This window comes from Salvelinus alpinus, chromosome 5, assembly GCF_045679555.1.
Source record: "Salvelinus alpinus chromosome 5, SLU_Salpinus.1, whole genome shotgun sequence".
Taxonomy (NCBI): domain Eukaryota; kingdom Metazoa; phylum Chordata; class Actinopteri; order Salmoniformes; family Salmonidae; genus Salvelinus; species Salvelinus alpinus.
This window is the reverse complement of record NC_092090.1, coordinates 73,434,493-73,451,550: the sequence shown is the minus strand read 5'-3', so window position 1 is coordinate 73,451,550 and position 17,058 is coordinate 73,434,493. Positions and strand designations below refer to the sequence as shown.

Sequence of the window (17,058 nt, the reverse complement as noted above, 5' to 3'; positions counted from 1 at the left end):
AAAGAAAAGAGACGGTGGGCCTATAATAATCAGATAAATGTGAAAGTGCTCCGTTTGCTCTGTTCCGGCCATTAGCCTCCTTGGATAAAGCAGGCATGGTATTGGAGAGACGTGACGGATCTCTGTTTAAAAACAAACAGAGATCCAATGTCAATGGTGTAATCAAGCATGTGTTTTCCATTGGGAAAAACAGGTGGGGCGAGAAAATTTTGCATTGCCATTTTATAATCTATGGCACGTGAACTTCCGAGTCTACAGTTTGATTACAAATAAGGACAAATAAATATGAGATGACAAAAAGCAAGTGAATTAAGAGGGATTACTCATTGAAAAGCATTGAGCTCCTCTTACCTTCCTAAGGTAACAGTATGACACGTTAGGTAACAATTCAAAAAGGCATGGAAGTACCTGAAGGTGTTATTAGGCAAGCTTTGAAAGGCAAAAGAAGAGGATGTAATCAAACAGAGCATGTAGGACAGAGCACAAGCCAGACATGCCACGTTGGCGAAGGGCAAATTGATGCAAGCATCCATGCTTAATTGCAGAACTGTTGGGAGTCTCCAATGCCATCTGACTAGAAACGTCAAAATTATACTTTTTTGCACACTTGATTTGGATAGAAATGAAACAGTTTCTCACCTTTGCTTCATATCTTGCAACTGTTTATTGAGCTTGGACTGCTGAGTTTCCACCTTAAAAAAACACATTATGGAATTAAATTGCTTGGTTGGACAGGAGCCTTCAATGTAGGCTATGTGTTACATTCTTAAAATAGTTGTGGCAGTTTGAGGGAACAGATCAGTAGTCCAGTGGTGGTACCTTCTGCTGACCACTGGTCTCCTTCTTGCTGCTGCCAACCTCCTTAGTCAGCTTGTTGTTCTCCTCCTGTAAGGCCACCAGGGACTGGGACTTCACAGAGGCAACTTGCTTCAGCTCCTCACTAAACACACACAGACAATATTATAAACACATAGCTACATGAGTACAAGAATATACAGACAACTGGTAAGGGGGTGAGAGAGGGAAATAGGTACAAGGGAAGGTTTGAGGAAATCACTTTCTACAACTGGTAGCTGCTAGGATTTGCATGCCAGATATCATTCACCTCACTGTCTACCTATCACCTGGCAGGACACAGGCACTTTCGCTTGTTCAACATCAAACAGCAAAACAATTGTAACTTTAATGTGTGTGTATAATGTATTTCCACCCCAAATAAAAATGCCAAAGCAAGGAGCAAAGAAAGCAAGTTTGCATTACTTCTAAGTAAATCTATCAACAAAAAAATAATAATCAGGGGCCCTGGGGATCGACTGCATTGAGGTGGTCCCTGCGTCCAGGGTCAGTTAGTGCGATAGGCCCATACCTGCCCCCCCACACACAATATACTCACATCTCCTGGCACAGGCTGCTGATTTTCTGGTTGTCTGCGCAGAGCTGGAGGTTGAGCTCCTCTTGGTATTTAGAATTCTGTTGCTTCAATGCATCCAGCTGAGAAATAACACACACAAAACATAAAGAACTTTTAATGTATATAATACATTGATGCTTGTTATTGTTGGTCAATCAAAGAAGCACTACAGTCAAAGGTTCATGTGTAGCAATTGAAGTGGGAGATTTCTAATTAATGCAAACTGGAATTATAAATTACAGATTTAAGTTGGTTAAATGAGAAGGAATAGGCTACAATGATCAACCAACAGGTAGGCTGTTGTTTAATATGAATGTTGGATATAATTGAGGCTACTTTGCTATGGATGGGGAGCATAGCAAAGTAGCCTCAATTAGCCTTGCAAGCTAGCTAGCTAACTTAGCTGACTAGACTGAAGCAGTCAAGACTGACAATACCAGATGAGATGATAGATAACCTATCGCAGCAACAAGTTTGTCTAACTTGCGCAAGTCGGTTTGGCTACTTTCTCTCCCTCCGTGTCAGACACACACAGGAATGGTCATGTGATCTTGGTAAGTGTGAACATGTCAGCATCTGTGGCTGAATTTCTGTTTACGTGTAACACTGTATTATGTTGTGAAGACTAACTTGTGAAAGTGGTTTGTAACCATGACACCCCACACACCCAACTTCTGGTAAGTTAACACACAACACTCAGAAATGTCAAATTGGTTCAGTTGTTCAAAGAGGATCATTCAGTTCATTTTGTTTATTTGATTCCATGTTAACACTAAGGAGCCCCTTCCAGCGTCCTTAGTGAGGACCCTTTATGACAGTGACAAATCATTCCATACCCACAAAATTTCAACCTTCTCCATACCTTACTGAAAATACATGCTGTTCAACCACCACATTACACCCCATCTGAGGCATTGCATACTCCTTATCCCTAACGCACCTGACTGGTCATCTCCTGCTTGGCACTCCTGAACTCCTCCAGCAGAGACTGGGCCTCACTCTTCTCCTGCTCCAGACGGCCCTTCTCTTGTGTCAGCCGCTCCACGGCCTCAGCAGTCTTCCCTGAGGACTCTGCTGCCTAGGTAGTGAGGGAGAGGGGGGCATGTCAACCAGACATATATGATGAAATACCTACAACTTACTTGGATTGGTGTTGGTTGACGTGAACAGCAAACCCCTATGTCCTGAGATTTATCATCATTTGATGGACACTTATTTTACAAAGCCCAAATCAACTCAGAGGGATCACTATTTACATTTTCTCATATCATGCAGAATTAATTTGCATGCATTACATGTCAGTCATCCAAATCACTCCAAACTTGATTTTGAAGCTTTAGTGGGTTACGATGATTGTGTTTCCGAAATTACTATGCAATTGATGTAATCCTCAGGAATCATTGCAATACCCATATCTACTACTACAGTCAGGTAACAGGCAACTAGCTTTGACTACCAGTGTTGGTGAAGCACCTAAAGGCTAAAATGAAAAATTAGGAGTAGAGAAAAATAAACAAATTACATCCTGTGACCTGAGAACGGATACTTGCAGTAATGTATTTTGGCCCTAACATATTGCTTGACATCTCAATTAGAGAACAGAGACCATGGTTGTGGACATGACTCTTAAAACCAAATTCTGTAACCATCTGCCCCAACCAAGGAACAGACCCTAACTTCTCAAACAACGTTCTAAGCCCACAGGAATATATTTCATACAAACTTTTTGCAGGAGACTAGAATAAAGTTAGAACAGTTAGTAAAGGAGATGAAACAAAAAGTGAGATAAATAGAAAAGGTGACCAGACTAGCATGCAGTGAGGGTGAAACATGACCACAGCCATGTCAACATGAGGGGTTAGATACAGGATTTGTTAGTAGTGGAGTACCTCAAGCTGTTTGGAAAGAATGTTTTTGAGTTGAGCTTCAAGCTGGGTGACTTGCTGGGTGGCTTCGTCCCTCTCCTTGAGCAAGGCATCCTTCTCGACCTTCAGGTCTTCCAGCTTGGTGCCAATTTCTTCCCGGGCCTTGGCAGACACAGATGCCTCCTCCACAGAGACTTTGTGCTGTCCCTCTATCCTTGCCTTCTCAGCACGTAGGGTCTGGGCATCTGCCTCAAGCTGTGTCTGGGCAGCTCGCAGCTTCTCCACTTCCTCCAGGAGCCTTGAGCGTTCCCCATCACCACTCTTTTGGCTGCTGTGGAGGGAGGAAAGGTTTTTCTCCAGCCTGGACTGTATAGCTAGGAGGTCTACCTTCTCCTTCGCCAGGGAGGAGACCTCTTTGCCAAGCTCCTCCAGCTTGGTAAACAGGGACTCTTGGTCTTCAGCCAAGCCATCCTTTTCCTGGTCTCTCTGCTTCAGCTGTGCCTTCAAGTTCTCAACCTCCCTAGCCAAGGCTTTTCTCTCCTCTCCAATATCCTTAAGGCTGGCAGACAATTCATCAATGGCCTTGTCTCTAGTGACAGATTTCTGAGTGAGGTCCTGCACTTTGGCTTGCATCTGGGCATTCTCCTCAAGCAGACCATGTTGCTCACCTAACAATCCAGTGTGAGTCATCTTAAGTTGCTTTAAATCACAACACAAACTATTTTTCTCAGAGGCCATTGTGTCTCTTTCAACACAAACAGAGGCAATCTCTGCCTTCAGGATAGATTCAGCCTGCAGGAGGGCAGTATTTGTCTGTGTCAGAGTGGACAACTGACTCTGTAAGTCTTCTCTCTCTCTAGAGAGGTCATCCTTTGCAGAGGACAGTTTACTTCGCTCAGTGGCTTCAGTCTGCTGCTGCGATTCAAGAAGCCTTTTTTCCTTTGAAAGTGATTCTGTCTGACCCTTGACCTCCTGGACCTGCAGAAGCAGATCATCTTTATCCTTCTGCAGGATCTGTAGGCTCTTTTTAAGCTCTGCCTGCTGGGAGTGCAGGAGATCCCGCTCTTTTCTTAGGGTATCCCTCTGCTGGATGAGTTCCAAATGCACCTGCTCAGAGTTGCCTTTTAGTTTATGATGCTCTTCTGCAAGTTCAGTTTTGCTTTTTTCAAGGGCCTCCCTCTCAGAGCAAAGCTTCTGCAGCTGTGCCTGTAGATCATACTTATTTATTTTCAAGGAAGCTCCCTCAACCTCCACCTTTTGGATCTTCTGTTTGGATTCCTCCAGCAAGGACGTAAGGTTGTAATTGGCTTGCTTCAGGTCATCAATGGCCTTGGAGGAGCTGTCCAGCTGGTCTTTCATACTGCGGATCTCACCTGCTATCTTGTCACGCTCTTTTGTTAGAGTAACCTTTTCAGAGATCTCCTTTGTGTGCTTTTCTTCAAGCTCTTCCTTTTCATGTACCAAACTGTCACTCTCCATCTTCTGCTGTTCCAGTGTTGATTCCATGGCCAGCTTCTCTTTCAGTACGGAGTGTAGTGCCTTCTCTGTCTCTTCATTCTGGAGACAAAGAGCTTCCTTCTCCTTGGAAAAAGATGACAACACCTCTTTGACTTTCTCCTTAGAGGTAGCCGCTTCCTGTGTAGAAAGTCTGAGCTTCTCCTTCAACTCTTCTATCTCCTTGAGAAGTTCATCCTTCTCAGAACACACCTTTCGCTGGGTAGAAAGCAGGTCCTCTTTCTCCTGCATGAGGTGAAGCCTCTCGGAGTCTGTAACCTCACTGCAGGTCTTGGACTCGTCCAGCATCTTGGCCAGGCTCATTTTGGAAGCCTGGAGCTCGCCGTTGTCACGGACAGACTTCTCAAGATCCTTCTTGGTGATATTCAGCTGATTCTGAAGCTCCGTATTCATGGTTTGGAGGGCCTCTTTGTCAGATATAGCAGCATTAATTTGAGCAGACATCTCCTCTTTATCTCTGGCCAAGGTCTCCTTCTGGGCCTCCAACTGAGTGTTTTTCACACAGAGATCTACTTTTTCCAAGCTCAACGACTGACACCTTGTCTGCAACTCTGTATTCTTTGCATCAAGGGATTTCTTAGCATTTCTTGCTGCATCCCTCTCCAACACAAGGCTATCCATCTCAGAGATCAGCTTCTCCCTGCTTTGCTTGAGCTCTTCCTGGAGCCCATTCCTTTCCTCACAGGTCTTCTCATAGATTTCTGCTAGCTGATTCCTCTTAGTTTCCTGCTGCTGGATCTCCTGTTTGTACTTTAAGAGGACCTCCTGCTTCTCTGCATTTGTCTTTTGTAGCTCCTCAATTTGGGACTGATGCTCCATTTCAGATTGACTGAGGGATTCGTTTTTGGCCTGTGCCTCCTCAACAGCAACTCTGAGCTTCTCAAACTCTTTGAATAGTGAGGCCTTCTCTCCATCCAGCTGCTGATTTGTGGTCAAAAGTTCCTCCTGCTCTTTTGTAAGCTTGTCCCTCAGAGTCAGCAGTTCTTCAGTCTTAACCGAGAGCTCATTGTGACTAGCCTCCAAGGCAGAGAGCTTGGCCTGGAGTTCGAAGAGTTGCTTCTCAAGATTTTCCTTATGAGCTCTGAGATCTGAACTTTCCTTAGACATGTGTTCCAGTGCTGAGATTTGCTTCTCCAGGTCTGTGGACAATCGCTCAACATGCTGCATGGAGGAGTCGAGCTCAGCAGAAAGAAACTGAGGGAATGAAGTTGAAAGAAAAAAGGGGCATATAAAGGGAAAAGTTACAAAATAAGTCAAGAGGTAATAAAATGCAACTGGAAAGGTTAAGCTGGTGCAAGCATAAAAAACAATTGGGAGAAAAGAAACAGTAGCTGACACCACAATGAAAACAGAAAACATTGAAAACAGGGGCACGCCAATGGAGTGCTTATGCATGCCTATGTATGTGTGTGTGTTTGTCTTGTAAGTGTGCTCTAATGATAGCTTCAGGTTTTCAATCGGTGTGCAGTGTATTAGGTGAGGATGAGAGTGTCTGCGTAATTGTGTACTTTCCATTCAGAAGAAGATTTTGACAAGTATATAACCCTTTTTAAAAGGGTTATATACTTTAACTCATCAAGACTGTCAGTATCAGGTTTTTTTATCTCTAAGGTGTGCCCCTGCTTTTTAAGTAGGCCCTAAAACCACACCACAACATAGCCACACTGTCAATGGTCAAATGAAGATGGTGCATAAAAGACGATCATCCTTGGCTGTTAATTCTACATAGTGCAATGAACTTGAATAAACACAGTGAACAAAAAACAATAATATGAGCAGATAAAATACTAACATGAATCTCATAGCCTTAGGAATAGGCTTAGTGAGTTAAAAAATATATATATTTGTGTTAGTGAAATCAAAGAATGAGGTCACTGTGATAGAATAATTATGGCATAACAGTCTGTGAACCCTTCACAAAACGGACTTCAGGTACTTCTTACAGTAAGATAACTACCCAGACAATAGAAGTATGGCTGGGCGATATATTTAATGAATAAGATGAATTTGAATGTATGTATTGCACGATATTCCAAATGCCAGTAAGGCAGACTCACATCTTTTTTGTTTTTATGAGCGTTTATGTCTGCTTGTTCACATATTGTCTTTTTGGTCTTGTCTCATTCGCTCCTTCTGTGCTGTGCAACTTCCCATTTATACCAGATTTGCATATAATGGCGAGATGCTCAAGTCTTTTCGCCCTAACAACGGGAGCCGTTGTCCCAAAGGCGGGAATACAGGAGACAAGCTTAGGTTCAAAATAAGTGCATAGAAACGCATTGGACTTATTTTGTATATATTTTTACGAGAGTGAAACCTCTTGCTTCGCCTCTTTCTCCCAAGCCCCTCCTCCTACCACTCACAACAACAAAGGTGGGAGATCACTTCTTCCTCTCTGACAAACTGTTTCAACTCGCTATTTGCATTTGAGGTTTGGTCCAACAGAATCGGTCACCAACACCAAAACACATTATTTTACTGTAATAGAGAAGTTAACCTTTCGAACCATACACTGTTTGTCTCAACTCTTCACATTTTGAGCAGAGCAGACACTACTAAAACGGATGTACCAATGAACATTCATTCTGGAAAATGAATGCTCAGGTTTGTCGCGTGCGCATTACGTTACCACGTATCGCTAGCAGCATTTTAGTCAAATCAAGATTGTTATACTAGCTGTTTAGTCTGTATTTTATAAATGTGCAATAAGCATAAAACAATTATATATGGAATTGGCAACTCGTTCTCATTCTGAGAAATAAGGTAGGCCACTTGATTTCAACATGTGAACAAAGTGGACAGGCTAGCATGCTGTTCAAACAGTTGGAGATGGACAGAAGGGTGTGTTCATAACAATTCAACTGTTTTGCCTTGTTAGCTGAATTCAGAGCTTGTGAAATTATACCTAGATCCAAGTTGGCTAAATTTCAAATATAAATACTAGCTGGCTACTCACTAGCACGTGGGCTTGAGAGATTGTTTATGAGACCTGTGTTAATTAAGCAGTAAGGCCCGAGGGAGTGTGGTATATGGCCAGTATACCACAGCTAAGGGCTGTTCTTATGCACAACGCAACGCGGAGTGCTAGGAAACACCCCTAAGCCATGGTATATTGGCCATATATCACAAACCCCCGATGTGCCTTATTGCTATTTTAAACTGGTTACCAACGTAATTAGAGCAATGTTTTGTCACACCCATGGTATACATCTGATATACCACGGCTTTCGGCCAATCAGCATTCAGGGCTTGAACCACCCAGTTTATAATTTGCTATAATGCCTGCTACATTATTAGTGAATATGCATTATGTATGGTTCTGGTTAAATTTGTTACAAAATGGGCATTTGTATAGACAGACCTGAAAGCCAGATCAGTGATTATTGCAAAAAAAGCAGGTACAACTATTTTGATAAAATCAATACATTATTAGTGGGTCTTATGGTTATGGAAGGAATATATCCAGCCTAGGTATAATTTCAAAAGCTCTGAATTTATTAGATTATTGCTGACTGTCTTAAATGCAGTGTTTTTTTTTAGCTTTAATTGTACAACAAAGCATATATATCATGAATCGCCGATAAGTTATAATATGAGTTTTAGGTCATATCGCCCAGCCCTAATTAGAAGTGAGGTGGTCTAATTATTATCAAGTGCACATCCATCCTGACCATAGACCACTTAAGGTAGCACTTTTATTTACTTGGAACCTACATGGTAAAATGGTCAATTACACAATAATAACCAAGTCATTTCTGTACCGTAAAATAAAGCGCTACCAACCTCTCATAGAAAGTGGATGGGAACATACTTGAAAAAAGTTCTCACAAAAAACATCAGTCAACCTAAAGCAACATAACTACAAAGCAGTCAAAATTGTCATTAGGGTAGATTTTTGTACCAAAAGGCAGCACCTCCTGAGAACTTAAAACATGGTGGTCCTGATAATGATATGGTGGGTGCTCACCTGGGCTTTCTCCTTGTAAGGCTGCAGATCGGCCACCAGCCTCTCCAGCTCCTGGGCCTTCTCCCTGGAGACACTCAGCTCCTGCTTGGTCTGGTCAGCCTGACCCTGCAGCTCCTTGAGCTGCTTGGCATGGTGCTCTGAGGCCTGAGACAGGGCTTGCTGCTGAGAGGTCTGCAGCTCCTTGGCCTGGGCCTCACCCTGGAGCAAACTCTTCTCCTACACACAACATAAAGAGGGCAAGAGTAGCTAACATCAATAATTTGCTGTTTGAAAGGGGGGAAGTGGTAGAGTGAGGTATTCCGTGTTTATGGTAGAGACAGTAAAAAGTATATTCCTGAGAAGAAAAATGTATGCTGTTTTACAACAAACATCGAATCATGTACTTTATCCCGACCATCAACATCTCAAAGCCTTCACTGGGTTGTCACTCACCAGTTGTGTGATCTTCTCCTGCAGGTTGCTTAGCTGACCCTGATGCTCCTGCTCCTTCAGGGCCACTTCCTGCTGTTGTTGCTCCTCAGAACGTGCTCTCTGCTCCTTCTCCTCTGCAAGTTGAGTCTGTAACTCTTCCAGCTTCCTAGGTAAGGGGGAGGAGGGGGAGAGGGGGGTGACTCTCTGACCAAGTGAGACAGGTGGCATTCAAACAAACCAGGGATTCATTGTAGGGGGCAGATTCAAATGTTTTTGGACTGAAACTGATGAACTGAAAACCAGGGTGATGGAAAAGTCAAACCTGCTTTAAGGATAATGATAACAACCCATGAAAACTACAGGATCATGGCAAGTTCAGTCAATAAATAAGTGATTATACACTGAGTATACCAAACATTAAGAACACCTTACTAATATTGAGTTGCACTACCCCACACTGGAAACTGAAAAGCGTTAAAAACCCAGCAGCGTTGCAGTTCTTGACACAAACCATTGTGCATGACACCTACTACCATACCCCATTCAAAGACACTTCAATATTTAATCTTGCCCATTCACCCTCTGAACAGAACACATATCAATCAATCAAATGTATTTATAAAGCCCTTTTTACATCAGCCGATGTCACAAAGTGCTGCACAGAATCCCAGCTTAAAACCCCAAACAGCAAGCAATGCAGATGTAGACACACAGTGGCTAGGAAAAACTCCCTAGAAAGGCAGGAACCTAGGAAGAAACTTAGAGAGGAACCAGGCTCTGAGGGGTGGCCAATCCTCTTCTGGCTGTGGCGGGTGGAGATTATAACAGAACATGGCCAAGATGTTCAAACGCTCATAGATGACCAGCAGGGTCATACAATCAATTGTCTCGAGGCATAAAAATCCTTATTTAACCTGTCTCCACCCCTTCATCTACACTGGTAGAAGTGGATTTAACAAGTAACATCAGTAAGGGATCATAGCTTTCACTTGGAATCACCTGGTCAGTTTGTCATGGAAAGTGCAGGTGCTCTTAATGTTTTGTATACTCAGTGCATGTTCGACGGTTTTGTGCATCGTTGTGACACGCTCATTAAATATTGTCACTAGCGTTTAACCTGATTGTCGACGGTGAAATTAAGCCAATCTATTTGCATACGTTTGAGAACACCTTTGTTCATGACATTTCATTTCATTGTGTACCTTTCTTTCTGAGTGAGGTCTTCATTCATTTTGGTAAGCTGTGCTGAACTGTCACCTGATGACTTCATCATGTCTGAGATGTCACTTTGGAGCTTGGCCTTGTCGTTTGCGAGCTGATCAAGCTTCTCCTCTCCAGCCTTTAGCTTCCTCTCCAGCCCTGGGTCAGAGGAAAACATCATTCAGTCAAGGGTAACAAGCCTCAGTCCACATACACAATCACTAGTGATGGGGGGGTTACAATTGCATATCGCAATATTATTTTGGACGATATTATATTGATACTTTGACTCCCAAGTATTGATCTGTAAAAAAAATACATATGATGTGCTAGGTAGCGTTAGCTAGCACTAGTCGGCTGTACTAGCTTTTTCTCCATCTTCTTTTTAAATAGTGAGCCAATGTTTTCAGCACTTATTTCCATGACTGATCAAAACTCATTTTCTCATGCTCTCTCGTCTCTCTGCAGCAGAAATATAGTGAGTAATGTGTTTGGAACATCAAATTGCAATAAAATTGCAGCATTGAATCGCAATACATATAGAATCGTGAGAATCTGCACTGTTGGTGAAGGGCTTGTAAGTAGCATTTCACAGTAAGGTCTACACTTGTTGTATTCGGCCCATGTGACAAATAAAGTTTGATTTGATTCGCAATACATATCGTATCGGCACCTAAGTATCGCAATAATTTCGTATCGTGAGGTCCATGGCAATTCCCAGCCATAACAAGCTAACATACTGTATCAGTGCATTTATATTTTCCAACGGGCCTATACATTTGGGTGAGGTTTTATTCTCGCCTGAGTAGCCTCGTTTCACTGCCAAAAATAAAATTAAAATTAGTGTTCAGCGAAATAACAACACAATGTCAAATACAGGTAGCCTAGTTGAATAATTAACATCCAATCACATTAACCGTTACTCTCTAGCGGGAAACGTTCACTCTTGTGCAGACATTTAGAAACGTGACAATTTGAGAGAAAAAAAGCCACGGGAGTTTTTTGAGCGAGAATAAAGACGACATTCAAGTAGTGACATGCATAAAAGCAACAGATACAATTAATAAGAAGGGGCTAGAAGCGTCTTATATGGTGAGCTACCGAGTGGCTAGGACAGACAAGCCCCATACTATTGTGGTGGACTTTCTTCCTGCTGCTGCAGCGGATATGGCTGGGACAATGCTGGGGGAAAAGGCCCAAAAAACTATACAGACAATGCCTTCATCAAACAACACTGTTTCACGCATCATTGACATGGCAGGAGATGTTTTGAAATTACTGCTTCACATACAAGCCAGTGAATTCTATGTGTTACAGCTGGATGAGTCAAACGACGTGGCGGGCCTGGCACAGCTCCTGGTATATGTCCATTACGTTTATGGGGGTCAATTAAGGAAGACATCCTCTTCTGCAATCCACTGGACAGCTTTGTGACATCAAATGGAGTTTGGTGGTCAAGATGTTTTGGTATCTGTACTGATGGGGCAAAAGCCATGACTGGGAGACATAGTGAAATGGTAACGCACGTGCAAGCAGTTGCTCCCGACACCACTTGGGAACACTGCAGCATCCACCGAGAGGCTCTTACTGCCAAAGGAATGCCTGACAGCTTGAAAGACATTTTGGACACTACAGTGAAAATGATTAACTTTGTTAAAGCAAGGCCCCTTGTGTATTTTCTGCACTACGCAATGATATGGGCAGCGACCATGTAACGCTTTTACAACATACAGAAGTGTTCTGGTTATCAAGGGGCAAAGGATTGACCCGTTTTTTTAAATTGAGAGACGAGCTTAAAGTCTTCTTTACTGACCATAATTTTCACTTGTCTGACTGATTGCATGATGACGAGTTTCTCACACAACTGGCCTATCTGGATGATGTTTTTTCTCGCCTGAATGACCTGAATCTAGGATTACTGGGACTCTCCGCAACTATATTCAATGTGCGGGACAAAACTGAGGCTATGATTAAGAAGTTGGAGCTCTTCTCTGTCTGCATTAACAAAGACAACACACAGGTCTTTCCATCATTGTATGATTTTTTTTGTGTTCAAATGAACTCAAGCTTACAGACAATGTAAAATGTGATATAGCGAAGCACCTGAGTGAGTTGGGTGCGCAATTACGCAGGTACTTTCCCAAAAGGATGACACAAACAACTGGATTCATTATCCCTTTCATGCCCTGCCTCCAGTCCACTTACTGATATCTGAACAATAGAGCCTCATCGAAATTGCAACAAGCGGTTCTGTGAGACTTTAATTTAATCAGAAGCCACTGCCAGATTTCTGGATTGGGATGAGCTCAGAGTATCCTGCCTTGGCAAATCGCGCTGTTAAGACACTGATGCCCTTTGCAACCACGTACCTATGTGAGAGTGGATTCTTGGCCCTCACTAGCATGAAAACTAAATAAAGGCACTGACTGTGTGTGGAAAATGATTTAAGACAGACTCTCTCCAATACAACATTGCAGAGTTGTGTGCATCCTTTCAAGCACACCCTTCTCATTAACCTGTGGTGAGTTATTCACAATTTTCGATGAACAAATAACGTTTTATATGTAAGATGGCTAAATAAAGAGAAAAATTGTTGATGATTATTATTATATTATTATTTGTGCCCTGGTCCTATAAGAGCGCTTTGTCACTTCCCACGAACCGGGTTGTGACAAAAACTCACACTCATTCTTATGTTTAATAAATGTATTGTATAGTGTGTGTGTGGCAGGCTTACAATAATGTTAAAAAAAACATTTGAGAGTGCGCTGACCCTGGTGCTAGAGGGGGTACACAGCTGGAGGTTGGAACGTTTGGAGGTGTATGGGACTATAAAAAGTTTGGGAACCGCTATCTACCAGAAACACTACAACAAAAAACAGCAGGTTTGGAGACCCCTGGTGTAGGTTACACAACTGAACGCATGTAGGGAGAATGGTCACATTGAGCTGTGTGTCCTGTAGGTTAAGAACCACAGCGCTGGCCAGTGTTCTGACCTGCAAGTTGGCTTCTAAGAGCCTCTGATTCGGTGGAGAGCGATGTGCACTGCCCCTCTTTTTCGCCAAGCTTCTGAAGCAACTCTGAAAGAGAGAATTAAGAGACTGACACTATTAGCTTGCGTCATTCAAGCGCTTAACACCATGCAGCACAAATACATGTACTATATGTACTAATCTACTGTGTACTGCCTGGCCCTGTGGACCAATATAATACATAATTTTTTATAAAACCACATCATTGTTAGTCATTAAATTAGCTTGAAGTCAACATTTTGTCTCTAGGAATATGATGCGTCTTGCTGATAAAAACACATGTAACACAAGTAATAAGAAAACAAAGACTAACGTTACAGGACCAACATGGTCAAAGTAAATATATTTACCTTGCATAGTTTGTGTTGACTTAGTCTGATCGTCTGTGCTCTCTGACAGTTTTTGTTTCTGAGGAAATAAAACTTTGATGAATACATCCGTGCGTGCGTTAGTCAGAAAAGTATTCCACAAACCTCAAAATGGTTGCCAATTACTAATGTTATACACAAGTTTCATCATAAGTGTATAATTGAAGGTCTACCTATAGGTAGATACTTTATCATTCCCATGAAAACAAAAAGCTAGCATTTCAATACTATGCTCTTCCTTACCTGAGCTTACTTTAAGCCTTACAGTCCCATCAGTCATGCAAGGCCACCCACTCCCATTCCCTGGCTCCTCACCACCCCACATAAGCGCTAGTACTCACCACGTTGCCCAGCTCTTGCTCCAGAGAGCCCGTGTTCTGCTGCACAGTGGTCAGGCTCTCCTGCAAGGAGAGGATCTCCTGCTGCCTGCCCTCCAGCTCAGAGCTCAACTCACTGACCTACAGCCACAGGCCAGGGCATGACACCATGAACATGGAGGACATTTTGGGGTGGGGGGGGGAAATTAATGTGTGACATTATGAATATGAAGGACAAGCTAAAAATGAATCCAAATGAAACAAAGTAATGACTGAAGGTAAGGGTAAATCATAACATGACATACCAGTTGTATTTATTTCATGCCAATATTTCTGGAAAACTCACATGGACGTAAAATAGAAACTGGATACGGTCATGGACAATGGGAGGATGGTATGGGTATGGACCTACCTTGTTGCCCTGTGAGCAAGCTTGTCTCTGGGTCTCCTCCAGCTGGGTCCTCAAACTCTGGAGCTCTTGGTTACCTTGGCCTGCCTGGGAGTGCAGAGCCTCCATAGCTGCCACCTGCTCCTGGACCTCCTTGGCCCTGTCTTGGGTCTGCTGGACTAGCTTAGCCTCCTGCTCCTCCAGTTCCTTTACCTTCAGCTCAGCAGTGTGCAGTTTGACTAGCACATCCTCCATCTCCACCAGGTGCTGCTCCTCAGCACTCTCCACACTGGACCGCAGGCTCTCCTCCAGGCGCTCCTTCTCCTCTGACACGACCAGCAGCTGTTTGTTGAGCTCCCCCGTCTCCTGTGCCCGGGCTGCAGCCTCTGCCACACACCTGGCCCCAGCCTCTTTCAGTGCCTGCTTGTGCTCCACCTTCAGCCTCTCCAGGGCACTCTTGGTCTCCACCAGCTCTGTCGCCTGGGAGCCAGCCCCTTTGCTGAAGGAAACCTTAATCTCCTCCATGGCCTGCTGGTGTGAGGCGATGGCAGATTCCAGCTTAGAGCTCCACAGCTCTATGGCGTCTGCATTCTCCTTCTCGTTCTGGCTGATGTGCAGCTTCAACTGCTCGTTGTCAGTGGAAATCTTGGTGGATGAGACTTGGAGCTGGGCCATTGCCTCACTGTGTGCCTTCTCCTCCGCTGCCAGCTTCTCCCTCATCCCGGCATGCTCAACCCGTTGCTGGTCTTCCTGAGAAGCCAGCTGAGCCCTCAGAGAGCTCACCTCCTCCAGGAGAGGGGAGGTAGTGGAGTCTGAGCCCTCTGACTCTTGCTGGGCCTCCAGACGCAACCGCAGGTCATCCACCTCCCTGGTCCTCAGCACCAGGTCCCTCTCCAGCTCCATTATGCGGGACTTCTCTGAAACTGTGGCCACCTATGGGATGGCACAACTCTGGCTCAAACAAAACTGTGTTCTTCAACCTTTGGAAACATTGTGATTGTGCATGTACTGACAGGAAAAAAGGGTAGCTGTTGAAACCCCCTGCCATCAGATAGGTCTACGGGGAGGAATCTTTTTCAAAGAGGGTCCTATAGAAACAGATGTCCACCATAGTTGCAGTAGTAGCGTAAAGCAAGTAAACAGTGCAATCCCACATTTACATAGGATGCCTACAGTTGAAATATTACACTGCCCTCTAGTGGATATAAAATAAAACCATATCATTCCTCACATGTAATTCTTGTGTATTGAACTACACTCCCCAAGTGCTGCAGCGTTTACTGGTTTTCATCCTTACCTTTTAATCAGGGGTCGATTTAGACCAGAATAAAACCAGATAGACTTTCTTGCCAACTAATGATATCAACCTATGAATTAAGGACCGGAAGGAAAATAAAACCAGTAGACTACGGCTCTTGAGAATGGCAGTTGAATACCCCTGCATTGGCTGACACCCCTGAGGGAAGCACAGAAGAATTGCTAAGGGATGGGAGTAGGAGAGAGACTTACAAGAGGCGGGGGATACTAGATGGGCAGGGCAATTGGGGCTTGTAGGATTGGGGGGGTGGGACAAAGGACCACTGGGAATAAGGGATGGTTGTATATAGGGGTGCTGTCTGGCTACATGTCCTAACAGCAAAGTCTTTGAGACTGTGTGCTAACTGTGAGCAGAGGAACACATGGAGAAAGAGGCAAAAGAATCAGACGGCTTTGCCGTTCTCTGGGTAAAACCTAATCTAAAAAGAACAGAATTGTTGTATAGTTAAACTAAAAGTATAGAAAAAAATAACCCTGATGTTTTCAAATGTTTTCAGTGACAGCAGTAAAGTGGTTACGATTGCTGTACTGGTGACACACAGGAATGTGAATGGTTCATGTTTGACAAAATGGGAAGAAAATGAAACCCTGCGTAAGATGCTGCATATTATAAAGCAACTTTGAAATTGGTTTAATTGGTAGCACACACCTTGGAACTACGGATAAGGCCAATAGATAATATTAGTTGCTAGCAAGTAAAAAGATTAGACAACTACATCATTCAATGTTTGCTTAGTGACATTCAAATGCAGCTACAGTGCCTTCAGAAAGTATTCATACCCCGACTTATTCCACTTTGTTGTTACAACACAAATGGTTCTTTCACCCATCTACACACAATACCCCATAATGACAGTAAAAACATGTTTAATGTATTGAAAATTAAATACAGAAATATCATTTACATAAGTATTCACACCCCTGAGTCAGCGATTACAGCTGTCAGTCTTTCTGGGTAAGTCTAAGAGCTTTGCACACCTAGATTGTACAATATCTGCACATTATTCTTAAAAAAAAAAAATTCTAGCTCTGTAAAGTTGGTTGTTGATCATTGCTAGACAGCCATTTATAAGTCTTGCCATAGATGTTTAAGCCGATTTAAGTCAAAACAGTAACTAGGCCGCTCAGGAACATTCAATGTCGTCTTGGCAAGCAACTCCAGTGTATATTTGGCCTTGAGTTTAAGGTTATTGTCCTGCTGAAAGGTGAATTTGTCTCCCAGTGTCTGTTGGAAAGCAGACTGAACCAAGCTTTCCTCTAGGATTTT

General features: G+C 43.3%; 1 protein-coding gene across 9 annotated transcripts in view; it reads right to left on the bottom strand.

Moving 5' to 3' along the window:
• Positions 1-17,058, bottom strand: part of LOC139576750 (CAP-Gly domain-containing linker protein 1-like) — a 49,535-nt gene that overhangs the window by 11,452 nt on the left and 21,025 nt on the right. For 6 of the 9 annotated variants that reach the window (XM_071403168.1, XM_071403172.1, XM_071403166.1 and 3 more), the window contains 13 exons: positions 14,499-15,407; positions 14,111-14,227; positions 13,752-13,809; positions 13,366-13,449; positions 10,372-10,528; positions 9,191-9,335; positions 8,759-8,974; positions 3,301-5,985; positions 2,352-2,489; positions 1,394-1,491; positions 820-940; positions 640-692; positions 409-429 (listed from right to left, as the gene is read on the bottom strand). In XM_071403168.1, the coding sequence (XP_071259269.1) occupies positions 409-429; positions 640-692; positions 820-940; positions 1,394-1,491; positions 2,352-2,489; positions 3,301-5,985; positions 8,759-8,974; positions 9,191-9,335; positions 10,372-10,528; positions 13,366-13,449; positions 13,752-13,809; positions 14,111-14,227; positions 14,499-15,407 (4,802 nt within the window). The remainder of the gene's footprint in view (positions 1-408; positions 430-639; positions 693-819; positions 941-1,393; positions 1,492-2,351; positions 2,490-3,300; positions 5,986-8,758; positions 8,975-9,190; positions 9,336-10,371; positions 10,529-13,365; positions 13,450-13,751; positions 13,810-14,110; positions 14,228-14,498; positions 15,408-17,058) is intronic. The other 3 variants (XM_071403169.1, XM_071403173.1, XM_071403174.1) reach the window with 3 other exon arrangements.